This window comes from Cheilinus undulatus, linkage group 10, assembly GCF_018320785.1.
Source record: "Cheilinus undulatus linkage group 10, ASM1832078v1, whole genome shotgun sequence".
Taxonomy (NCBI): domain Eukaryota; kingdom Metazoa; phylum Chordata; class Actinopteri; order Labriformes; family Labridae; genus Cheilinus; species Cheilinus undulatus.
Window position 1 is genome coordinate 1824450 of NC_054874.1, and position 27374 is coordinate 1851823.

The 27374-nt window shown below is 37.4% G+C and overlaps 1 protein-coding gene across 2 annotated transcripts in view; it reads left to right on the forward strand.

Annotated features, from left to right (window-relative positions):
- Nucleotides 1–684: 684 nt before the first annotated feature.
- The window catches only part of rab28 (RAB28, member RAS oncogene family), a 69604-nt gene continuing 42914 nt past the window's right edge, over nt 685–27374 (forward strand). For both annotated transcript variants that reach the window (XM_041798259.1, XM_041798258.1), the window contains exons 1-3: nt 685–1115; nt 16137–16233; nt 24464–24552. In XM_041798259.1, coding sequence (XP_041654193.1) covers nt 1041–1115; nt 16137–16233; nt 24464–24552 — 261 coding nt within the window. In that variant the 5' untranslated portion in view covers nt 685–1040. The remainder of the gene's footprint in view (nt 1116–16136; nt 16234–24463; nt 24553–27374) is intronic.

Consider the following 27374-nt stretch of genomic DNA (forward strand, 5'->3'; position numbering starts at 1 on the left):
AGCTGACTGAAAATGAAAGGGTCCGCATTAAACACTTCATGATGCTGGATGGTCTCTGAGACAAATATGACAGGTGGTCTAATACATTTGTTAAGCACTGTATTTGTAGTTCTTCATTTTTAACTCTTAAAACTTTGTTAACATGATGCAAAATGTAAATAACTGCCATACATTAAATGTTCTAAGTATTGTGGAAAAATGGGCAAAAGGACAAACTCGCAGGACATTTTCTGGGCTTTTATGGTTGAAATAAGAAAAAGAGTCTAGAGACTCAGGAGTTAAAGGGTTAATCTGTGTTTAGTTTTAGTTTTCTATCACTCTACACACACACACTCTCTCTCTCTCTCTCTCTCTCTCTATATATATATAATACATAATCGTAGAACTATTATAATCATTACATAAATAAGAAATTGTAAGAAATTTCTTAATTGTAAGAACTTTTCTTTTCAGAGCAAAAATTCAACTTTCTTAAACTGACCCCATTCACCTGAATTCACCCGCATATAAAATAATAGAAACTAACACGACCGTATCGTAGTGGACTATTTAAGTTAGTAAATACTTCAAACCACTGATTTAGGATGAGCTATACTGTCAGACTCACTTTAGTCCAGCATGTTTAGGCATTTTACGTTCACACTCAGTTACCATGGCAACAGCTACGCGTCACGCAGGACGCAACCAAAGCAGCAGAGAGGTCTCTGTCCTCCTGTTTTATCCTCCTTGTGAAGGGCTCTGCGGTAAAAGTGGACTGTTTGCTACATGAACCACCAGGTCGTGAGCTCCGGTTTGTGTCCCGGTAGCTGTTAGCTCGGTCTAACCGTAAATCACTGCAGGCTGAAGTGAGTTAGAGTGGAGCATACCGAGCCGAGCCGAGCCGAGCGACGGCGTTAGTAGAGTCAAAATGGCGTCTGTCTGCCCACTCCACTGTCGTTTAATCCATCTGTGAAAGCTCCGAACTGCAGCTACCTGTGCCTGTTTCCCACTGTTTCCTGTTTGTATTCGTCAGCACTGATTCTGTTGGAGCACAGCTCATCATGTCGGACTCTGAGGAGGACAGCCAGGACAGGCAGCTCAAGATAGTAGTGATCGGAGACGGAGCCTGTGGGAAGGTGAGACATCACTGACACGGAGAACTTAGACCCAGTCAGCCTACGGGGGGGTAAAAGACTCCGAGCTTATACCTGTACACACCTAACAGTGTGTTTGATGTCAGTAGGACGGCTGTTACATCAGTCTGCTTCTGTTTACACTGCTCATCCTGACGCCGCACTGTCCTCACAGTCACCATGGAGACCGACGCTAATACAGCTAGCCAAATTAGCTAGCAGCTAACACCATCACTGGCTAATAGAGAAAGACTACATAATGGGATATAAGTAACGCCATAGTGGTCATGTAGGATTAACTGAAGCCTAACAGTAACTGTGTTAGCCTATATACACTAGCTGTAACTTAAATACGTCCTATGGGCCTTCAAATCATGAAACTAAGGCAACATCTGAAGGTTACTTCCTGTGCCTACTGGTCTAAGAGTTGTATAAGAATCTACTCTCTACTGCAACAATCACCCCATTTCTGCTCTATATTCTTATTAGAAAGCTTTAGACTCTAATTAACCCCTTCAGATTCAGACTGTTCTCCTAAAAACATCCATAACAAATACATTACTGCAGCTGTAGGCTGTTTTTAAAAATTAGTTAGGGTTATAATCACACGTTTCATCACTTTAAGTATGATACTGATTCTGATTCTTGGACAGTAACTGAATATTTTCTGATATCACAAGGTCTGCCACAATAAGTTGAGATGCACAATATTTGATATTTGCTAAAATGATACTGTATGATATGGATATTTGGATATAGTTCAAACTTAAATCATTAGTTCTTAAAAACAGTTTAGTGCTTTAGCCTGGATGAACAAAGAAACAAAAATCAGTCCTTAAAATAGACTTAAAAAAATTTAACGATTAAAGAAAACTTCTGCCAACTAGGAGTGTTGGTTTAGTCTAAAACCCGAATGACTCATTATTCATACAGCTACTATTTGACCAGCTGATAAAGGCCGATACTTGCTGGTTACATGGACCAGTATATACAGCAGATGTATGCCAATATTTACAGCTGATATTGACCAAAATTTACAGCTGATATAGACCAATATTTATAGCTGATATTGACCAATATTTATAGCTGATATTGACCAATATTAACAGCTGATATTGACCAATATTAACAGCTGATATTGACCAATATTTATAGCTGATATAGACCAATATTTATAGCTGATATTGACCAATATTAACAGCTGATATTGACCAATATTAACAGCTGATATTGACCAAAATTTACAGCTGATATAGACCAATATTTATAGCTGATATTGACCAATATTTATAGCTGATATTGACCAATATTTATAGCTGATATTGACCAAAATTTAAAGCTGATATTGACCAATATTAACAGCTGATATTGACCAATATTTACAGCTGATATTGACCAAATTTTACAGCTGATATAGACCAATATTAACAGCTTATATTGACCAAAATTAACAGCTGATATAGACCAATATTTATAGCTGATATAGACCAATATTTACAGCTGATATTGACCAATATTTACAGCTGATATTGACCAATATTAACAGCTGATATAGACCAATATTTATAGCTGATATTGACCAATATTTACAGCTGATATTGACCAATATTAACAGCTGATATTGACCAATATTTATAGCTGATATTGACCAATATTTACAGCTGATATTGACCAATATTAACAGCTGATGTTGACCAATATTAACAGCTGATATTGACCAATATTTACAGCTGATATTGACCAATATTTATAGCTGATGTTGACCAATATTTATAGCTGATATTGACCAATATTAACAGCTGATATTGACCAATATTAACAGTTGATATTGACCAATATTTATAGCTGATATTGACCAATATTTACAGTTGATGTTGACCAATATTAACAGCTGAAATTGACCAATATTTATAGCTGATGTTGACCAATATTAACAGCTGATATTGACCAATCTTTATAGCTGAAATTGACCAATATTTATAGCTGATGTTGACCAATATTAACAGCTGATATTGACCAATATTAACAGTTGATATTGACCAATATTTATAGCTGATGTTGACCAATATTAACAGCTGATATTGACCAATATTAACAGCTGAAATTGACCAATATTTATAGCTGATGTTGACCAATATTAACAGCTGATATTGACCAATATTAACAGTTGATATTGACCAATATTTATAGCTGATATTGACCAATATTTACAGTTGATGTTGACCAATATTAACAGCTGAAATTGACCAATATTAACAGCTGATATTGACCAATATTTACAGTTGATATTGACCAATATTTATAGCTGATATTGACCAATATTTACAGTTGATGTTGACCAATATTAACAGCTGAAATTGACCAATATTTATAGCTGATGTTGACCAATATTAACAGCTGAAATTGACCAATATTTATAGCTGATGTTGACCAATATTAACAGCTGAAATTGACCAATATTTATAGCTGATGTTGACCAATATTAACAGCTGATATTGACCAATATTTACAGCTGATATAGACCAATATTAACAGCTTATATTGACCAAAATTAACAGCTGATATAGACCAATATTTATAGCTGATATAGACCAATATTTATAGCTGATATTGACCAATATTTACAGCTGATATTGACCAATATTAACAGCTGATATAGACCAATATTTATAGCTGATATTGACCAATATTTACAGCTGATATTGACCAATATTAACAGCTGATATTGACCAATATTTATAGCTGATATTGACCAATATTTACAGCTGATATTGACCAATATTAACAGCTGATGTTGACCAATATTAACAGCTGATGTTGACCAATATTAACAGCTGATATTGACCAATATTTATAGCTGATGTTGACCAATATTTATAGCTGATGTTGACCAATATTAGCGGCTGATATTGACCAATATTAACAGTTGATATTGACCAATATTTATAGCTGATATTGACCAATATTTACAGTTGATGTTGACCAATATTAACAGCTGAAATTGACCAATATTAACAGCTGATATTGACCAATCTTTATAGCTGAAACTGACCAATATTTATAGCTGATGTTGACCAATATTAACAGCTGATATTGACCAATATTAACAGTTGATATTGACCAATATTTATAGCTGATGTTGACCAATATTAACAGCTGATATTGACCAATATTTATAGCTGATGTTGACCAATATTAACAGTTGATATTGACCAATATTAACAGCTGAAATTGACCAATATTTATAGCTGATGTTGACCAATATTAACAGTTGATATTGACCAATATTTATAGCTGATATTGACCAATATTTACAGTTGATGTTGACCAATATTAACAGCTGAAATTGACCAATATTTATAGCTGATGTTGACCAATATTAACAGCTGATATTGACCAATATTTATAGCTGATGTTGACCAATATTTACAGCTGATATTGTCCAAAATTTACAGCTGATATTGACCAATATTTACAGCTGATATTGACCAATATTAACAGCTGATATTGACCAATATTAACAGCTGATATTGACCAAAATTTACAGCTTATATAGACCAATATTAACTGCTGATATTGACCAAAATCTACAGCTGATATAGACCAATATTTACAGCTGATATTGACCAAAATTTACAGCTGATATTGACCAATATTAACAGCTGATATTGACCAATATTTATAGCTGATATTGACCAATATTTACAGCTGATATAGACCAATATTTATAGCTGATATTGACCAATATTTATAGCTGATATTGACCAAAATTTAAAGCTGATATTGACCAATATTTACAGCTGATATTGACCAAAATTTACAGCTGATATTGACCAATATTAACAGCTGATATTGACCAATATTAACAGCTGATATTGACCAATATTTATAGCTGATGTTGACCAATATTTATAGCTGGTATTGACCAATATTTACAGCTGATATTGACCAATATTAACAGCTGATATTGACCAATATTTATAGCTGATGTTGACCAATATTTATAGCTGATATTGACCAATGCTAACAGCTGATATAGACCAATATTAACAGCTGATATTGACCAAAATTTACAGCTGATATAGACCAATATTTACAGCTGATATTGACCAAAATTTACAGCTGATATAGACCAATATTAACAGCTGATATTGACCAATATTTATAGCTGATATTGCCCAATATTTACAGCTGATATTGACCAATATTAACAGCTGATATTGACCAATATTTATAGCTGATATTGACCAATATTTACAGCTGATATTGACCAATATTAACAGCTGATATTGACCAATATTTATAGCTGATATTGACCAATATTTACAGCTGATATTGACCAATATTAACAGCTGATATTGACCAATATTTATAGCTGATGTTGACCAATATTTATAGCTGATATTGACCAATATTAACAGCTGATATTGACCAATATTAACAGCTGATATTGACCAATATTTATAGCTGATATTGACCAATATTTACAGTTGATGTTGACCAATATTAACAGCTGAAATTGACCAATATTTATAGCTGATGTTGACCAATATTAACAGCTGATATTGACCAATATTAACAGCTGATATTGACCAATATTTATAGCTGATGTTGACCAATATTTACAGCTGATATTGTCCAATATTAACAGCTGATATTGACCAATATTTACAGCTGATGTTGACCAATATTAACAGCTGATATTGACCAATATTAACAGCTGATATAGACCAATATTTATAGCTGATATTGACCAATATTAACAGCTGATATTGACCAATATTTACAGCTGATGTTGACCAATATTTACAGCTGATATTGACCAATATTAACAGCTGATATTGACCAATATTTACAGCTGATGTTGACCAATATTAACAGCTGATATTGACCAAAATTAACAGCTGATATGACCAATATTTATAGCTGATATAGACCAATATTAACAGCTGATATTGACCAATATTAACAGCTGATATTGACCAATATTTATAGCTTATGTTGACCAATATTTACAGTTGATATTGACCAATATTTATAGCTGATGTTGACCAATATTTACAGCTGATATTGACCAATATTAACAGCTGATATTGACCAATATTAACAGCAGATATTGACCAAAAGAAACAGCTGATATAGACCAATATTAACAGCTGATATTGACCAAACTCTACAGCTGATATAGACCAATATTTACAGCTGATATTGACCAATATTTACAGCTGATATTGACCAATATTTATAGCTGATATTGACCAAAATTTACAGCTGATATTGACTAATATTTATAGCTGATATTGACCAATATTAACAGCTGATGTTGACCAATATTAACAGCTGATATTGACCAATATTTACAGCTGATATTGACCAATAGTCACAGCTTATATTGGCTAATATATACAGCTGATTTTGACTGATATTTACCTCTGATACTGACCAAATTTTATAGCTGATATTTACCAGTATTAACAGCTGATATTGACCAATATTTATAGCTGATATTGACCAATATTTACAGCTGATATAGACCAATATTTATAGCTGATATTGACCAATATTTATAGCTGATATTGACCAAAATTTAAAGCTGATATTGACCAATATTTACAGCTGATATTGACCAAAATTTACAGCTGATATTGACCAATATTAACAGCTGATATTGACCAATATTAACAGCTGATATTGACCAATATTTATAGCTGATGTTGACCAATATTTATAGCTGGTATTGACCAATATTTACAGCTGATATTGACCAATATTAACAGCTGATATTGACCAATATTTATAGCTGATGTTGACCAATATTTATAGCTGATATTGACCAATGCTAACAGCTGATATAGACCAATATTAACAGCTGATATTGACCAAAATTTACAGCTGATATAGACCAATATTTACAGCTGATATTGACCAAAATTTACAGCTGATATAGACCAATATTAACAGCTGATATTGACCAATATTTATAGCTGATATTGACCAATATTAACAGCTGATATAGACCAATATTAACAGCTGATATTGACCAATATTTATAGCTGATATTGCCCAATATTTACAGCTGATATTGACCAATATTAACAGCTGATATTGACCAATATTTATAGCTGATATTGACCAATATTTACAGCTGATATTGACCAATATTAACAGCTGATATTGACCAATATTTATAGCTGATGTTGACCAATATTTATAGCTGATATTGACCAATATTAACAGCTGATATTGACCAATATTAACAGCTGATATTGACCAATATTTATAGCTGATATTGACCAATATTTACAGTTGATGTTGACCAATATTAACAGCTGAAATTGACCAATATTTATAGCTGATGTTGACCAATATTAACAGCTGATATTGACCAATATTAACAGCTGATATTGACCAATATTTATAGCTGATGTTGACCAATATTTACAGCTGATATTGTCCAATATTAACAGCTGATATTGACCAATATTTACAGCTGATGTTGACCAATATTAACAGCTGATATTGACCAAAATTAACAGCTGATATAGACCAATATTTATAGCTGATATAGACCAATATTAACAGCTGATATTGACCAATATTTACAGCTGATGTTGACCAATATTTACAGCTGATATTGTCCAATATTAACAGCTGATATTGACCAATATTTACAGCTGATGTTGACCAATATTAACAGCTGATATTGACCAAAATTAACAGCTGATATAGACCAATATTTATAGCTGATATAGACCAATATTAACAGCTGATATTGACCAATATTAACAGCCGATATTGACCAATATTTATAGCTTATGTTGACCAATATTTACAGTTGATATTGACCAATATTTATAGCTGATGTTGACCAATATTTACAGCTGATATTGACCAATATTAACAGCTGATATTGACCAATATTAACAGCCGATATTGACCAATATTTACAGCTGATATTGACCAATATTAACAGCCGATATTCGCCAATATTTACAGCTAATGTTGACCAATATTTACAGCTGATATTGACCAAAATTTACAACTGATATTGACCAATATTTATAGCTGATATTGACCAAAATTTACAGCTGATATTGACTAATATTTATAGCTGATATTGACCAATATTAACAGCTGATGTTGACCAATATTAACAGCTGATATTGACCAATATTTACAGCTGATATTGACCAATAGTCACAGCTTATATTGGCTAATATATACAGCTGATTTTGACTGATATTTACCTCTGATACTGACCAAATTTTATAGCTGATATTTACCAGTATTAACAGCTGATATTGACCTATATTCATTGCTTATATACACAGATATTTAAGTTGATATAGACCAATATTAAATTTGATATAGGCTTAGGCCAATGTATACAGATGATACCTCAGCAGAAATGTACACATCTGCTGATATGATAATAAACTTTTTAAACTCACATCTGCTGATTCTGATTTGATGTTGATCATTTTTATTATCTCTAATGATGAGCTTTTATTTCCATTCAGGAGTTTCTGATTAATACCAGGCAACAGTACGCACCAATATCAACCAGTTAAAACAGCAGTTTTGACAGTTTAGTGGCTGAAAGGTTTCTGTGCAACATAAAGACTTCATTCTTTTTTTAATACTTCAATTAAACTTAAAATATTTAAGGTAAATATAGACTTTAAGCCTAGTTATTGATTTATTGACTGATAATGTTTTGTAGAACATCTCAACAGAACTCAGAAAAAAAGATTAAAAATGAAAATTAAGGGAACCTTTACATGGTCATCTTCCATATCCAACATGAAACAAACGTGGCTTAAATCTTCTGTTCTAAACGCGTTAGGACTGACAGACCATAATAAAAGCTGTAGATGCTGCTGAGGGTAGTGATGTGTTGTAAACTTAATGCTGTTGCAGTAACTGGACACTCTTGTAAATTAGATTTTTGATCTCAATTAGGTTTTCCTGGTTAAATAAATTAAAATAAATAACTCAGTGTTTTGGCGATGCTGTCATTGTATTCTGATGCTGGAAGCTCATCAGTAGGTGTGATCTTAGGGCTGAGGTTTGAGGGAACAGGTCGTTGTTCTTTTTTTACATTTGGCCTGACCCTGATCTTGCTGCATCCTCAAACATTTATTAATCAGCCAAACCAGATCCATCACTCATTTATGGCCTGCTTTGGAAAGTCTATGGCCAAATTAAACAAACAGTTTTCAGACCAACATACGACGTGATCTCCAAGTAGTGTCTTTGACTTAAATGTTCCTTTTAACCGTCTTCTACAGGAAGTTAACGCTGACTTTTCCCAGTCTGTCCAAAACTTTGGGTCTGCAGTCGCTGCCTGGTGATCGGGGGGTAAAACGCGGCGCTGTACAGTGTTACACAGAGTGTGACAGTTACTTAGCCAGACTCTTTTAGCTGCTGCTTGTTTTCCATCAGTGCACCTCTTTTCTCCTGGCCAAGGACCCCTGAATGAATTTGGCTCCAGAGCGAGGCCCCATTTAAGAAAATTATGTCTGGACAGCCCATGTGGGAAATGTTTCTTTTTTTTTTTACTGGGTAGAATAGAATAACAAGAACAAGAAGTGTCTGAAGATGTTTAGTAGAGCTGCCTGCTGTCTCTGTGCTTCATAAGGTTCCTCACAGCTGATTCTTTGCTGGACTGAATCTAACATTCTTTTAAAATAATGAAAATGTTGCAGATTCAAATCATTAACCTACATCCAAATATTTTCCTGGTTACACAAAGCAGACACACTGCAAAGTAGGGCCGGGAAATTAATCTAAATGATATTTTGAAGTATTAAGATTTTAGCTATTGGTCTGTATTCATATTAGGGCAGAGAAATTATTCACAAATAATATTAAATCACAACATGGCCTGCTGCAATATTCAAATCGCAGACAGTGCAATATTTCTTTAACCTGAAATGTGTCAAAATACCAGTCAGGCTACATTTTTTTTTGGCAGTAGATGTTTTATGATCTACACCATATGCAAACATTAGAGTTTCTTTCGTTGTTTTTTTTTTTTTTTTTTTTTTACAAAATCCTTCTTTTCTTCTTCATGTATGTGTTTTTCATTCGTGACTTCTTATCTAAATATTTTTACTCCTTACTTTTCAGATTTTGTGACTTAACAAGGATATCTTAAATCATCAGGATAAGTTCACATTTTTATACTGGAGGAAATCTGCAGACCTCAGACTGATGGGACAGTTAGAACAGAAATATGAGATCATCTTGCGGGCCGGATTTGGCCCCTGGGCCTCGAGTTTGACACCCGTGCTTTGTACAATAGCAATCACACATTACCAAACCGTGCAGCGCTCCTGCAGAGAGGAGGATGTTGTTGATCACTTCTTCTGCTCTGCATCATGAGTTTCCAGAAAGATCTGCGTGAACATGAAGCAGACACCTCAGGTGTCTTTCAGCTGCACATCTTTACCGACTAATCTCTCCTTCCTCTGGGAGAAAGAAAATGAATGTAGCAGTAATAGAGACCTATGAGGAAAATGAATGTTCTCATTCTGGAAAGTTGACATTTTCTTTTTGGGGAGGGGGGATTAGAGAACACACACAACTCAGTTCCCAGTAGATACGCTACATTAATAACCCTCCCCACGGTGCTGCCAGCTCGTCACTGTCTGAATGACTTACCTGCTTGTCTGTTCTGGGCAGAAAACAGGAGCCCTGCCCCCCATTTTGAGCCGGCAGCACTGACTGACATCTTGAATGCTGTTTCCCCCCTTATTAATGTCAATTTGCTCGGCAAATTGCAATCGGATCAGTTTTTCTTGGACAGCCTTTTGGGCGGTATTTTTGCTTGTGGTTGGTTGTCCATTCAGAAATACAGGGAGATGTGGGAAGGCTTGTCCACCTGAGCGCCATGTTTTTAAAATACGGACTCTCACATTTTGCCAGGTTCTTAAGGTGCTGGGACCGACTTAAACACACGTCTGTTTTTCTGCCTGAGTTATAAGCCTCTCAGTTTTTCTGACTATTTGCTGTTCTCTTACCCACAAGGTAAAAAGAGGCTTTATAGAAACAGCTCCCACACATTAAAGGAGACTTCTGCATCTAGCTCAGCGTTACTCAACCAAAGAGCCAAACTGTTGAAAAATACCTTTGCAAGAGCCACAATCTAAGTGGTGAAAAGTGGCAAAAACTGATTAAAGTGGCGAAAAAAAATAACTTAAAGGTGGGAAATGTGGTCCAAAAGTGGCAAAAAATGTAGAGAATAGTGTTTAACATGGGCAAAAAGCAGTCAAGAGTGGCAAAATAGGGCAAAAACACAAGTGGTATTTGGGTAGCTTAAATGGGCAAAAAATTATGACAAATGGACAAAAATGGGATGGAAGTGGCTAAAAGAAGTTGCAAAAATTGGCAAAAAAAGAGAAAACAAGTGGTATTTAATGGGAAAAGGTAGCTTAAATGAGCAAAAAGTGGTGAAAAAAATGTGAACGGGGCAAAAATGGGGAAAAGAGGGTCAAAAAGAAGTGGCAAAAATGGGTAAACAAAATAGGAAAAGGGGGCATTAAATGGCAAAAGGCAGCTTAAATGGGCAAAAAGTGGCAAAAAAAAATGGTGAAAGTGGCAAAAATGTGGAAAAAACTGAATAAAGTAGCAACAAAAATAACTTAAAGGTGGTTAATAATGAAAAAGTGGCAAAATAGGGCAGAATGTTGCAAAAATAGGTGAGACGTTACCAAAAAAGTTACAGTTGGCAAAAAATGGCCAAAAACACGCAAAAACATGGAAAAAAAATTGTGAAAAAGTGACTAAAATGGGCTAAAATCTGGGGAAATGGTCAAAAAGCAGCAAAGAGTGGCAAGAATGCTGAAAACAGTTAACCTGACATGTCAGATGGATTTGTTTCACACATCCATCTGGGAAAGCTTCAATAGGAAACGTTTGAGAAGAGGCAGAGGCTTTGAAAAAGACTTGGAGTGTGATTGGATGAACGTTCTGTCTGTCACATCTCCACTGACCAATCAGAGCAACAAAACACATGACGTAGCCGCCATCAAGCTGCGCGTGCGCAGCTACTAAGGAATAACGCGAAACATGGCGACTGTAGACATGTCAGTACTCGACTTTTGTGGTTTTTGAAAAGAAAACAACTCACTGCTGTTCTTTGTTCTTCTTTTAACGAAGAAATGTCATCAAGTTCTGATAAAACTGGCGCTTTAGCAGCATCCACGCTAATCTCTTTCTCCATAACTGCACCAGCTCTTGCTGCTGCTTGTTTACGTCATGACTCTGCTGCACCTGAAAGTACAGCCCCTCGTCGCTGATTGGTCCTGTCACTTTTTTTTTTTTTAAAGATTTATTTTTGTGCCTTTATTAGATAGAGGAGGACAGTGGATAGAGTCAGAAACAGGATCAAGAGTGGGGGTGAGACATGCGTTAAAGGGCCTCAGGCCGGATTTGAACCCAGGCCGCCCGCGTACATGGGGAGCGCCTTTAACCACTAGGCCACCTGCTCCCTGGTCCTGTCACTTTCTAACCAGGCCAAAACAGTTCAGATGGGAGCTTTGCAAGATGGATTCACCAGTGAGAAACAAGGAAACGGGCGTATCGATCTGCTTTGCAAGGTTAGAAAACAGTGGCATTTAATGGACAACAGGCGACTTAAATGGGCAAAAAATGGCAAACAAGGGAAAAAAATGCAAATAGCAAAAATCAGGATAAAAGAGGCAAAAATCTGGTGGCAAACATGGGAGAAAGTAGTAAAAATGGGTAAAAAATGGCAAAAAGAAATGGCAAAAGTGGGCTTAAAGCAGTAGAAATGGGTTAAAAATTGCCAATAAGGACAATAAGAAATATACATACAAAAAATAAAGGTTTAAAATTAAAGCCAACTGTATTAATGTGGGGATTCAAGCTGATTAATGTGACTGTAATGGATAATTTCTGAGGTCATAGTTTCCATTCATAAAGGTTTTCTGGAGGTGTAATATTTCAAACTGAGACATAAAAGAGCCACGAATCATTAAAAAAGAGCGTTGAGTATCACTGATCTAGCTATGAATACCCGCCACTCTCCATCAGATAACCAGCGTTTATTTTCTCCTGTTAAAGGAGGGAGGTTTTGATACAGCGCCTCAGAAACTGCCCTGCATCTCTCCTATGAGTTGCATCACATGGATTCAGTCAGCATGCCATATTTTTTTCATCCTCTAAGTTTCTTGTTACAGCAGAACTTCCCCCATTTCCCGGCATTGGTATGATGGGTGACCCTGTGCTGTTCTCTGTTGGAGTGTCAGGATTACGCCAGCTTTTACATTCGCTGGTTAGTTCCAATTGTACGCTGGAAAAAAAGGGCTACGTTCAGGGAGGAAAGCCAAGCTACTGGAATGCCAAGACAAATGGCCGAGTGGGCCAACGCCAGCATGTGGAATACATTTTTGCTGTCCGAGCTTGTTATTCCTGTGTTGTCAGTGATTGTTTGGGCTACTTAAATGGCCGATTTTCTCCTTGTTGCGTCAGTCACCTCTAGTAATTTTTCAGTCACTCTTAAGCCTGTGACACGCTCGGCAGGCTAGAATTAAACAAACCTGAAGGTGAGTGAGCTTTTACACGAGTTAGGCGGATAAAACTTTCTGTTACACCTCAGAGGAAATCAAGAAAGCCATTTGCAAATGACAGGGTTACACAGCAAAAAGGATTTTATTGAAAAGAAAAAAGTCTGCATCTCACTTTATCTTCCCTGGAGAAAGAAGCCAAGCTGTATTAAAGACTATTTGGCAAACTGAAGCAGATAAGTGCTTCAACTTAAGTGAAAGCTTGGTTGACTGAGAAAAAGTATTTAGTTGTAAATCCTTTTACCCTCAGAGATTGTCAAGAACGACGTTAAAATGCATTTGCTGCCACATGAACACTCAGGGAATCCCACAGCTTCACGTCTGTGTTGTGTTTATGTAAGCACGCCGCTCTAAAGATAGCTAATAGACGTTCAGCACTTCATTTTTTTCCCTCCTGTCCTCATCCATCAAAATGAATTAAACTTGGCGTGTCAAGTCTGTGCTTTGAATTCCCATGGATTTCAGGAGAGCTCCTAACACTCTGTGTTTTTTTTCTCCCTGAAACACGACAGCGACAGCGATGGAGCTTTTATAATTTGTGGCAATTACTGGGTCTGCAGTCTGGAGACGTGACACATGCAGCGACACCTGTTTTTGTAATTCACGTTGATTTTGGCTGTCAGAGCGGTGGCGGAGCCGTGAGACAGCGGAGGAGGAGACGGACGGTGACATCAGCGTGCCGTCCAGTCAGTCAGGACTTCTCCAAGCTTTATTCAGTGCATTTTCAGAAGTTTTATAACTTCACATATGGCACATTCAGAGCGTTAAATTTAACACTGTCCAAGTGGGTTTAGTCCCATCTGGAATAGGTGTTAACTCGTTTCCTGGTCTTAAAATTTTGGAGTTAATTGATCTTATGATAAACTAAGTTAAATATTCAACACCTGCCTGTACTAAAGAGCAGTGATACTCAACGTAGGCTCTAGAGCCACATGTGGCTCTTTTGTGTCTAAATTTGAAATATTCCCCCGGAAAACCATAAAAAAGGGGAAATTTGACCTCAGGATTATACATTGCAATGTCCTAATTGTTAAACCTTATTTTTTTTGTTTGTGTTTTTCCATTTCCCTTATTTGCAATTTTTTGCCCGTTTTTTTTTTTTTTTTTTACCCTTTTTGCCTCTTTCATCCTGCTTTTCACAATTTTTTCCCCTTTTTGACACTTTTTACCCATTTAAGGTGCCCCTGCCATTATACGTCACTTTTTTCCAATTTCCCCTTCCTTTTTGCAGCTTTTTGCCAATTTTAGTTATTCTTTGCTCATTTTTCCCCACCTTTTAGCAGCTTTTTGCCAATTTTAGTTATTTTTCACTCATTTTTCCCCACCTTTTTGCCGCTTTTTGTGAATTTTAGTTATTTTTTACTCATTTTTCCCAACTTTCTGTTTTTTTTTTTGCCAATTTTAGTTATTTTTCACTCATTTTTCCCAACTTTCTGTTTTTTTTTTGCCAATTTTAGTTATTTTTCACTAATTTTTTGCCATGTTTTTGCTGCTTTAAAAAAAAAAAAATTATTGCCACCTACTTAAGTCATTTTTTGTGACCTCTCACCCTGTTTCTGCCCATTTCTGCCACTTTTTCTCCACTTTTTTGTCAGGCTGGCTACCAGCGGATCAGGGCTGGGGTATGACTTTAGTGAAATAACACTAGACTTCATCAGTTTTAGATAGAATGAGCCATTTTTTGCTCGTATTGCAAATGTGAAGTCATTTGCTTTGTTTAAGGGCGTTATCAGTTTTCTGTCACTCATTTTGATGAAGAAAAACAGACATAAAACATAAAAAGGAAGATTTTTTTAAACCATTATAAAAAACACTTGAATGTTTGCATAATGTGCAAAATCTCTGCCACTGCAAAAAATTGATTTATTAAACTGGTGTTTTGACACATTTCAGGTTAAAGAAATATTGCAACTTCTCTGATTTGTAAATTGCAGCAGGCCATATTGTGATTTAATCTAATTTGCGATGAATTTCCAAGTCCTAATTCATACTATCAAGCATCAGAAGTGAGGAATGCTACGGTGAAACTGATCTCAGACTTTGCATTAAATAAAACTGTTGTGAATGAGACTCACAATTGTACCTTTGTGTTTTTAGAAATGTTAAAGAGAAATAAAGTTAAAAACTTTCTTTGGTGTCCTTCTAGTGTCTGTGAAAGCAACCTTTTTCTACCTCTGTGCACCAGTGAAATACAACTTTCTAAAGAAGTTCTTCTGTTGTGTATTTTCTTTGGAAGGCGTGCTTCAGTATCTTGAATCATGTATGTTAAAGGACTATTTTTACTAAAGTAATATGCACTAAAACACGTTTTATTTATTCTGCAAACATTAGAAAGTTACCTGCTGTAAATGAGGTCTTATTTCAGACCTGCTGATTACTTCAGCTCTTCTGGCTCTCATTCTGCGTCTCTCCCTTTGTGTCTCTGTTTCAGACATCACTCGCCACCAGGTTTGCACAGGAGGCCTTTGGGAAGCAGTACAAACAAACCATCGGCCTGGATTTCTTTCTGAAGAGAATAAGCCTTCCAGGTGAGACACCTTTATAATCTTTAGGGAGCGCTCTCTTTTTCAGAGACTCAGCAACATTACTTGTGTTTTAGACGCTGGCAGTGATTTCCTGTAGACTTGTTCATGCTGAGGATGGACTAGTCTGACTGTTAATTTGGGATTTATACTTAAAGGGGCTCTATGTAAGATTGTTGCTTTAAAACTTCACACTTTTGAGTATATAATGGTGCACTTTTTCCAGATGTGAAGAATGAGGCTCTTTATGTCTTCCTTGTTTGCCTGTATAAGCCTGTGGAGTCATTTCTCTGTGAAGAACTCGGGCCGAATTTTCCGCGAAATCTCAACGGAAGTGACGTCGCGTACTGTGTAATGCGCGCACCCCGTTGTTCTGTTTATACCTGACAACGGCGTGTTGAATGGAGAAGGCTGCTTCCGCGAGTAAACGACCGGCTAGCTCAGCCCAAACACCCACACAAACTCCAGGAAAACATGGAAAAACTGAGACATTTTTACCTGCTGCTAAGAGAGAGTGTGACCGAGGCAGGGGGAAATGGAGGACAAATATCGATGGATCATTTGAGAAACAGAGGGAGCTACGCTCGGGATAAATACTGATCCAGAGATGGCCGTCTTACTGTGGAAAAGGTAAAGCATCACCCCGGACCATGAAATACAAAGTAGTGTTTTATATTGTAGAAACCCTATGCTACATCACGTTAGCTTGCTTAAAAAGATGCTATCCAAACAACGAGAATGTCACGTTGCTCATTTAGTGTTTTCCGGATAATATTGCATCTTTTTCTTGCTTCCTGGCACTGGACTCAACTTACTGAGTTTATTTTTTGATACTTAGTTCATAAAATATCTTCAACACATAATGTCAGCTATCTGATATCCGTGGTTGAGGCACCATTATCAGAGCTACGCAATGTTAGCCTGTTGCTTCTGCTGTAAAATGCATCCCATTCAATACACATCACACATTACAATAAAATTGGTCAATGCTGCACTAAGTAGCGAAGTTATTCATTCATAGAAATGGTCGCGAAAATATCGTCCTTTTTTAATCGCATTTGTGCCGTGTCCGCAGAAGAGGTTCAAATATACTTTATTCATTTTCATTTTTAGTTGTTGGATCTTTTAGGTGTTTCTTCACTTACCTCCTCTGTATACATGATGCCGGTAAATCACCTTGGTCTGCGTGTGTATCAGCTGATAAACCGGAGGCTCGTTCATGAGCAAGGAGCGCGCCGTCGTGGACGAGCAACACGATGCTGTTGTAGTGCCCCTAATGGCCGGCGGTGTCGCTACACTGATACTTTTCTAAATCTTGCATAGAGCCCTTTAACGTTTTCATAAAAGAAGTATTTTAAAGAAAAGTCTAACAAAGAGACCGTTGGCATATTTGTATTCCTCAGATTTCAGGTTTTGTTCCTTCCTCCTTTACCGTTTAGAGCAGGGGTGTCAAACTCCATCACAGCAGAGATTCTGAAGCGTGGATGCTGCTAAAGCGCCAGTTTTATCAGAACTTGATGACATTTCTTCGTTAAAAGAAGAACAAAGAACAGCAGTGAGTTGTTTTCTTTTCAAAAACCACAAAAGTCGAGTACTGACATGTCTACAGTCGCCATGTTTCGCGTTATTCCTTAGTAGCTGCGCACGCGCAGCTTGATGGCGGCTACGTCATGTGTTTTGTTGCTCTGATTGGTCAGTGGAGATGTGACAGACAGAACGTTCATCCAATCACACTCCAAGTCTTTTTCAAAGCCTCTGCCTCTTCTCAAACGTTTCCTATTGAAGCTTTCCCAGATGGATGTGTGAAACAAATCCATCTGACATGTCAGGTTAACTGTTTTCAGCATTCTTGCCACTCTTTGCTGCTTTTTGACCATTTCCCCCATTTATTTTGAGAATTCAAGGTCAACATGATCAGTTAAAAACTCAAAATCTGAGATAAAAAGTCAAACTTAAAAGTTTTAAAGGTAAAAAAATGACATTTAAAGTCAAAATAATGTTTTTAAATGGCAAAATATGAGATAGAATACTGAAACTATGATTTTTAACAGTCAAAAAATGAGATAATATTAAAAATCATTTGTTTTAAAGGTCAAAATATGACATAACAGGGAAAGATATGAGTTGAAATGGTCAGCACAAGGGAGATCAAATTCAAAATCATGATATTTAACAATCAAAACTGGAGATAAACATTGAAATCGTGAGTTTAAAATGTCAAAATATGAAATAAAGTAAAAAACCATGAGCATTTAAGGTAAAAAAATAGATAAAAGTCAAAGTTAGGAGTTGAAAAAAGGTCAAAACATGAGATAAAAATCAAATCATGACTTTAAAAGGACAAAATAGGGTTTAAAAATTTAAATTATATATCTAAAAGGTAAAAATATGAGCTAAAAAGTAAAAGTTATGATATGTAAAGGTGAAAATATGAAATAAACAGTCAAAACCATACCTTTTAGTCACAATTGTGAGATGCAAAATTGAAAATATAGAGAAAACACAAATTTCTCCTACATTTCTGACTTTGTTTCAAATTATATTTACTGTTTCCTTTTTCTAATTTGTAGGACTCAGAGAGGATATTCTAAATCATCAAGGTGGAGTTTACATTTTTATTCTGGAGGAAGTCTGAAGACCTCATACTGGTGGGCCAGTTCTAATAAGAATATCATATGATCTGGTGGACCGGATTTAACTGCACCACGGGCCGGATTTGGCCCCCGGGCCTTGAGTTTGACACCCCTGGTTTAGAGGCCCAGTTTGTTCCTCACCTTTACTGAATGTGTCTTTTCTGGGAGCTCCTCATTGTAGAGTGTCTGCCACTTCTCAGGCTTATTCGCTCTGAAGGCTCTTCTCTCCTGAGCAAACAGCACACTTTTTTATTCTGGACTCCACAAGGCCAATGGACAGCTTATGTCCAAACGAGCGAGCCCTGCTCATAATCCTGCGGGCACAGTTCAGAGTAAATACATTAACATTTTATATCCATTTCACCGGTCCCCGAGTTCAACCGATCTTTGTCCTGCACCACATAAAACATTCATGTTCCTATTTGTTTATGTTGAACCCGCAGGAATAAAGCCACACTCTGTCCCCCCTCAGATCTGTAAAATCATGTTTATTGACTGATGCTATATTTAGAAGAAAGCGATCCATTTTTACTTCCTACCCTGTGAAACTGAGGATTTTCAGCATTTTAAATTACATCTTGAAAACTCTGCCAGTGCCTAAGCTCCAGAAATCTGCAAAGTGCTTCCATTCTTTCATTACTAATAAAACAACATTAAGCGAGGGCGAATTAAGTGCTAAAAGTAAAAGTTATGCCGGTTTGTGAGTTGGCTGCAGGGTTGTGTTTTGATTTTGTGTCAGTTTCAGCTCATGAGGCTTAGGAGAACTAAACCCCCAAAAATGTTGTGGTGAAGTCGGGATGAAAAGAGCCAACCATAAGCACAGGCTGCTCTCAGCTCCTAATGTGAACTCGAACAAATGCTATTAATCGTTTGACCTCTCTTTCCAGTAAGTTTCTCCCCTGAAACCCTCGCCGATCTCTCAGTGTGAAAAGTTTGAATGCAGCGCACAGATGCCTGAATCACAGGAGCAGCAACAACACCAAGGCCAACATCGGAGTTGTTAAATAGCCCATTTTCTGGGGAATTGGGTGTTGATGAGCTGATGAAGAGGAGGGTGGCTCTGCTAGGTGGGTGGTCCTAAACTAGGACCCCCACCCTGGCCCGTATCGGAGAGGTTGTGGCTCTATGGGTCTCGGTGGGGCTGTTAGGGTCTTTTGCAGCGGGGGGGGGAGAGGAGCATATAGCCAGCGTTGGCCCCTCTCACCATGAAGGCCCAGCTTGTCAAAGTTAATGTACATTTTCCAACGCAGGGAGAGGTGAGGCGAGGCCGACTGGCACACAACAGCCTCCTGTGTGTGTGCTTTTTATAACAATACCTCCTCCAGATGTCTCTGCCAAACCAGTGAGGTACAGGCGCTGAATGGGAGCGGCTACAGGGGAAGTGTTCCTGATAACTTCTAACAAACTCTAACGCATAGGCTGCACTCTCTTTATATCACTTTAGACAGGGGTGTCCCAACTTCATATATATAAAGATGTTGGCACCACTTTAATATCCACAAGGTGAGGTATATCAGAGTTTGGAAAATCAATATAATGCTTAGTGATGAAGTATGCCTAAATGTGATTCGCAGCTATACATATTTCTTTCCATTTTTGGAGTCTAGGACTCTGGGTGTGCAAAACACAGTGCAAAAGATAACTATATACATAGGAGACAATTAGTGCAAATAAAGGTGGAAAAATGCATCCTCAACATTCTCAGTAACATATTGTTATTGCACATGACAGACACGCACAAATGCCACTATGTAATGCTATTTTTTGAAAACAAACCACCACTCTAGCTCGCTCTCCTTTTCCTCTCTTCCTTCACTCTCCTTTCTCACTCGTCTTCTGCCAAAGCTGCTGTTTTCGCGGTGCTGTTTGACATTACCGTACTATATTTACCACACATCATATATCGCCAGAAATCACAGATTCTCAGCTCTCTGTCAGCGTTGATATTTTTTAGATTGAGCAAACTTTCGAGGAGTTACGGTGTTGAGAATCCGTGTAGCGGTCTCGCGATACTTCTGGTGTTTTGCTATGAATGCCCATGTCATATGGTTGTGAGTACCATAATGAACCATATATGTGCGCATGCCCACAATTCTCAGCTTTCCAACACCATTGGAATTTTTCTGATCGGACAAACTTTGACAGAGTTACGGTAATAACACTCCAGACGTATAAAACACAGTGCCGGCTCAGTAGGTAAAGGGTTAAATATGAGAATTATATAACAGGGCTTGATGCTAACTCTTTTCCCAAGGAGCACATGTGCTCCTAAGTTGAAAAAGTTAGGAAGTTAGGAGCACATAAAGAAATTTAGGGGCAGAATGAAAATTGATCAAATAATGTGTTTTCCATAATAAATGCGATGCAAATAGACATTTATAAGCAAAATTATTTAATGAATTTGTATACAAAATGTACAAAAAGGTAAAATCATCAAGTTTTGAAAAAGTATTTCAACTTAATTTTGTCTTTAATGTTATTAATTTTGGTACTTTAAATTTACTTAAAATTTGGCAACTTCAGTCGAAGTCGTTCTAAGAGACTAATAGGTGTCATTTTGCATGTTTTGTATCGTCCGGGGGACTCGGTCTGCTTTGGTTTGGTTTGCATTCACACTGCTCTTGGCCAAACGGATTAAAGCGTCTGAACACCTACAGCCTCTGTCCATTAGGGGCGCTATAGTCACAAACAAACGGTGACCAAGAAGAAAAGCCGGCGTAGAAGAAGAAGAAACGGGGAAATCCAGCTCCTTCCACTGGTCTTTTTTCCACATAAACAATGATAAAACACTGAATTACGCTGTCTTGGGGTTTCTGCTCTTGCACTGGGGCATTATGAGCAGCCAGCAAGACAGTGAGCTGTCCCACATGTCGTTCTTAACATGAGATGAATAAATTAGCACGGACGACGACATGTTGCTATGGCTACAAAGAGGCCAAGCAAAGCGTCTCTCCTCCATGGATCTCTCCTTTGGCTGCTTTGGCTGATTTTTTTATGCACACATGTGCCCCTAAATATTTTTTACAGTTCGCTCACATCTATTTTTAGGCGCAAATGCGAGTGAAACGCTCGCACTGTTGAGCCTTGTATAAAAATGATCATTCCCTTTGATACAACAGTTCAATTCAAATGTGCAAATTGAGTAAAATATCATCACAATTTGATATTTTTAAAAAAATTGTTCTGCCATATTTAATCTAACATTGTGCTGGATATCATATAGAATGAATTGTTGCTTGCTTTAGTTGTAAGATGCATGAGATGAGGAACTTGAAATAATCGCTTATCAAACCGCACTTGCAATATTAGAAAAAAAAACGCGGTTAGATTGTTTTCCCAAATCGCTCAGTCCTAGATTTTAGGGGGCCCTGTGGCCCTAGCTGCCACTGGCTCCACCCCTGGAATGCTAATGGCACTGATATTTGCAGCCATAACCATCAAGGAGTTGGAAAGCAAAATATTGTTTTTATTTTGGCCGCCATTGTGTTTACTGTGTACTGTTGTCTCAGTTTAGTCACAAAAAAACACATCAATAAATTCTTGTCAAGATGTTTGTTTACAGAATTAGCATGCTAGCAGCACCTTGTGCTGAAACTATGAAGTGGAATACAGTCAAGCACAAGCTTCATGTTAAAATATGGGCCATGTTTCATTTCATTTAAAGAATTTGCCGAGGGCTGATCCAAATTGTACTGCGGGCCGCATTTGGTCCCCGGGCCATAGCTTGGACACCCCTGCTTTAAGAGGACATTCCTGGTATAAATGGCTGCTACACTCTCACACGGCTGTGACATGTAAAATATCAAATCTGTTGAGTCAGCATGAATCCCTTCAAACATAAATAAAGCCAGTGTCCAGACATGGCTGATGGGTGGGGATGGCTCTCTATAACACTAGGGAGCGTTATTCATCGCACTCCTCAGTGTAGCTTTACATTGACACTGTATAGTCTAGATGTAGTGACTGTGAACCTCAGCGTTTCCTTCCTCTGCTTTAAAAGAGGGCTTATGAAGGGGTTGAGTCGTCCAGCCATGTCCACAGCGTACGCTCTGCTCCCCATCGCCGCTCCAGCCCAGCGCCGGGCCCTCATCCCACCAACATAACCTCCTAGCTGCCTGGTCCTCCCTCTTCCTCTTCTTCAGCCACCCCTTTCATTTTCCAGAGGAAGAAAATATGCGTTTGTTTTTGTGCTCTTCTTCCTCCTAACCTCATTTTTCCTCTTTCTCCAAACATAAGGACAAGAGAGGCTTCTTCTGCCCGAATTTTCTGTTTAATTATTGCTATTTTCACTAACAGCACGTAATTCTCATCACCCCTGAACTTGGCAGAACATGGCGGCATGAAAACAGCTCTTCCCAGGCTAATGAGAAGCAGTTTTTCTGCTACCAGGGTAAATAAGAATGCTTAAATTAGAGGGTACACATACCTATTCATGCTCCTGATCACTGGGCTGGATATTCTTGGATGTGAGGTGTGGGTGACCTGCCAGGCAAAAGTGCTTAGCATGAAAGATTAATGTCTGATTTATTGTTTCCATCATGCACATCAACAACGCTGACTTTTATTGTATGAATCTCCTACCAAAAATACAGGCTCCAGTTACAGCTGACTCATGATTTCTAAGCTTTATTAAAACAACAGAAACAAATCCAGGATAAAAACCCACAAATTACTTTTTTAAAACCCATTTAGACTGTATAGAACAGTGATACGCAACGCGTGGCTCTTTTGTGATGATTTGTGGCTCTTTTATGTCTTCATTTTAAATATTATTCCCCCAGAAAACATTAAAAAGGTCAACTTTAACCTCAGAAATTATACATTATAAGTCACATTAATCAGTTTGTTTTCTACTCTTGCACAGTTGGCTTAAATGTCGACCTTTATTTTTGTTTGTATTTTTCCGTTTATTGCAGTTTTTCCCCATTTTTTTTGCCACTTTTAATCTATTTTTACAGCTTTTTAAGCACAAGTTTGCCACTTCTTTTGCCCCTTTTCACCTTTTAAAAAAAATTATTTTCTTTTTTTTGCTTTTGCTATTCGCAATTTTTTTCCCCTGTCTTGCCATGTTTTGCCCCTTCTCACCCATTTAAGCTGCCTTTTTCCATTGTTGCCACTTCTGTCCATTTTAGCCTCCTTTCACTCATTGTTTACCACATTTTTACAGTCTTTTGACCATTTTTGCCAGCTGCAACTAATATTTTAAATAAATCTTGCCCCTTTTTCGCCTATTTTTTTTGCGCTGGTGGCCCAGGTTTGAATCTGGTCTGTGGTCCTTTGCCCCACTCTCTTCCCATTTCCAACTCTATCCACTGTCCTCCTCTGTCCAATAAAGGCACTAAAAAGCCCCAAAACATATCTCAAACAAAAAAAAGAGGGGGGCAGAGGTAGCCTGCCACTCTGAAACAATTAGCTAATGTCCTAGCATCAGTGCAGTCTGCAGCCATTCTGCTTCAGGAGGAGGAACAGGACCAGAAGTCTTAGATCTTAGGGAAACTCTATGACATATGAATAAATTTACCTTACTTGTTCTTACATCTCCAGCATTCTGGGGTTTGCCACTCATTAAAACTAAGGTATTTCTTCTTCTGTTTCTCCTACAGGAAATATGAACGTCACCCTGCAGGTGTGGGATATCGGAGGCCAAACGCTAGGAGGAAAAATGCTGGACAAATACGTATATGGAGCTCATGTAAGAACACACACACTAACATTAAAATTAGGGGTGAGCTGATATCTGATATTTCTACACTCATGTCAGCTGTGACCGATATACTCACTGCTTTTTATTGTAAAAATACCAAGTGTCTTCAGTGTGAAGAGAGCCCAAGAGAGGAAGTAGACAATCTAGTAGCTGTTTTGCGTTCTGGGCTTTATTCTCTCATGCTGGACCTCTTTTAGTGTGTGGAGTCCTAGACTACCACCTATGCCTGATGGTACAGTTGTGCTGTTTGCTGATACTTAAGACTGACACATGATTTATACCACCTTTATGTATGAGAGTTGTTCTGATTACTACGTCTGACTGCTGGAAATGTGGTCATTGGTTACAGTGAGTACATGCACCGATCCGATCCCACTTTGTTTAACTTTATATTTTGCTTCATTATTTGTTAGCGTTAGAAGCCAGACATTTTTTGCAGCTCAAAAACACTTTACACACAAACTACTGTTTTTAAAGCAGTGAAAAAGAACCAAACCCACTTAGCAGCAAAATTTGGAGACAACATGACATTTACTATTCTCTGCATTTGTAAAAGAAAACCCTTCCAGACTGGAACTGTATACGACCGAGATTATTAGAAGTTAAATAACTTTTGAATCATACATCGCAGCTTCTTTAGCCGCTGTGCTGCTCCTCTGTGTCATTGTTATTTTAATATTCAGCAGTAAAACTCACAATAATGAGCAGAAAAAACAACTTTAAGTGTCACAGAGAAATTAAATTACAGTTTCATTTGTGGCACTTTTCCCCGGCACAGTCATTCTAGAAAGTTTACTCCAGTATCGGATCAGTACTCAGTGGTGGTCGATACACAACACTTTGGTACTGGGATCAGTATCAGGAAGGGACAAATGGCACTGGAACATGTCTAATATGCATGGCTGACATATCAGCTGTAAATATGGGCAGAAATGTTCACATCTGCTGATACTGATGCTTTTTACTTTTTAAGCTAATATCTACCGATACCATGCCCATAATATTGTGCATCCATAATAAAACTTAAAGCCAATTTCTCTGGTGCTTCATGCACCTTTTTCTGCAGCTTCTTCCTCTGCTTTCTGGAAGCTTTTCATTCCTTAAACATGGAGCATGAAGAAAACCAGTCTATACCTCAGTATAATAATAAAAATAAAAATAATAATAAAAATAATAATCTTTGAGTGGTTTAAGGTGCAGGCGCCCCGGGTTCAAATCCGGCCTGTGGCCCTTTGCTGCATGTCTCTCCCAACTCTCACCACTGTTTCCGAGTCTATCCACCGTCCTTCTCTCAGGGGTTCTTAACCTTTTCAGCCCGCGACCCCCAAAATAAAGGTGCCACAGACCGGGGACCCCCACTGTACTTGAAGGTGGTTGGACAGCCAGGAACATTCAAGAATAGTCATGTGCAGACAAGACCATCCATAAGGGGGGATAAAGGGGATTAATAACCACTCTTATCAAAGAAACAAATATCTTTATTTATTCATTTATCCTTCTTTAGATGAAAAAATCTTTTGTTAAAAACATTTAAATGGGGTTAAAGTTGCTGTAATTAGTTAGTAATGGCAAAAAATGGTGAAAAAGTGGGGAAATTAGATTTTCAAAGAACATAAATGAGTTACAAGTGGCAAAAAAAGGGTTAAAGTGGCAAAAATTAAATGAAAGTGGCAAAAAATAACCAAAAATGGGTTAAAGTGGTAAAAATAGGCACAAAAAAAGAGGTAAAAGGGGATTCAAAAGTGGAAGAAATGGCTTTAAAGTACAAAAAATTGGTGGAAATTTGGTGGAATGGGATGAAAAATTGATATCAGCTGGCAAAAGTGGGTTAACTGTGGTTGAAATGGGCAAAAAAGGGGTGTAAAAAGGGGTTGATAGAGGCAATAATGGGTAAACAGAGGCAATGATAGGCAGAAAGTCAAAGTCAAAGTAAACTTTATTGTCAATCAGGCCATGTAAAAAATGAATTAGCCTACACAGACGATCGAAATTTCATTTCCCCAGCTCCAAATGTGCAAATATCACTTAACACACATCATATAACATAATAGGACACACAGACATCAACAAAATAGCAGTAGACACAACAGACAGACAGACAGTGGGTAGCTGCATTATGCAGGATGGAATATTTACATTCACAGTATGCCAGAGGTGTATTGAAAAAAAGAAAATTTTTGAGGTACTGTATGTTAAAAATTTTTGAGGTATGTTGTTGAAGTGCAATTAGTGTAATATGGTAAAGTGCAAGTGCAGAATGGCGGCATGAAAGTGTATGTAAAAGGTTTAAAATAGACAAAAATGGGTTTTAATTGGCAAAAACATGCTACTATTGGCATAAATGGTGTTAAGAAGTGATGAAAAGGGTTAACATTTGGTAAAATTGGTGTAAAGTAGCAACAGTGTCATCTGAAAAATATTCTTAGTTTTTTTAAGGCATCTGGTGACCCCCAAGTGTCTCGCGGCCCCCAAGGGGATCCCGACCCCAAGGTTGAGAACCATTGCTCTAGCTAATAAAGGCACAAAAACACCCAAAATAAATCTTAAAAAAAACCTAGAGAAAAATCAAGAAAGGCTCTTTGATAAAAGTACGTCTTAAGAAGAGATTTAAAAGAAGTCAGTGACTCAGCCAATCAGATTTCCTAAGGCAGGGAGTTCCAGAGCCCCGGGGCCCTGACTGAAGAAGTCCTGTCCCCTTTAGATTTCAGCCGGCTCCTGGGACAGTTAAGAGACCCCTGCCTGAGGATCTCAGTGTACGGGCTAGTATAAAGATTTTAAATTGACATAACTACTGTAAAGTTGTTTTATTG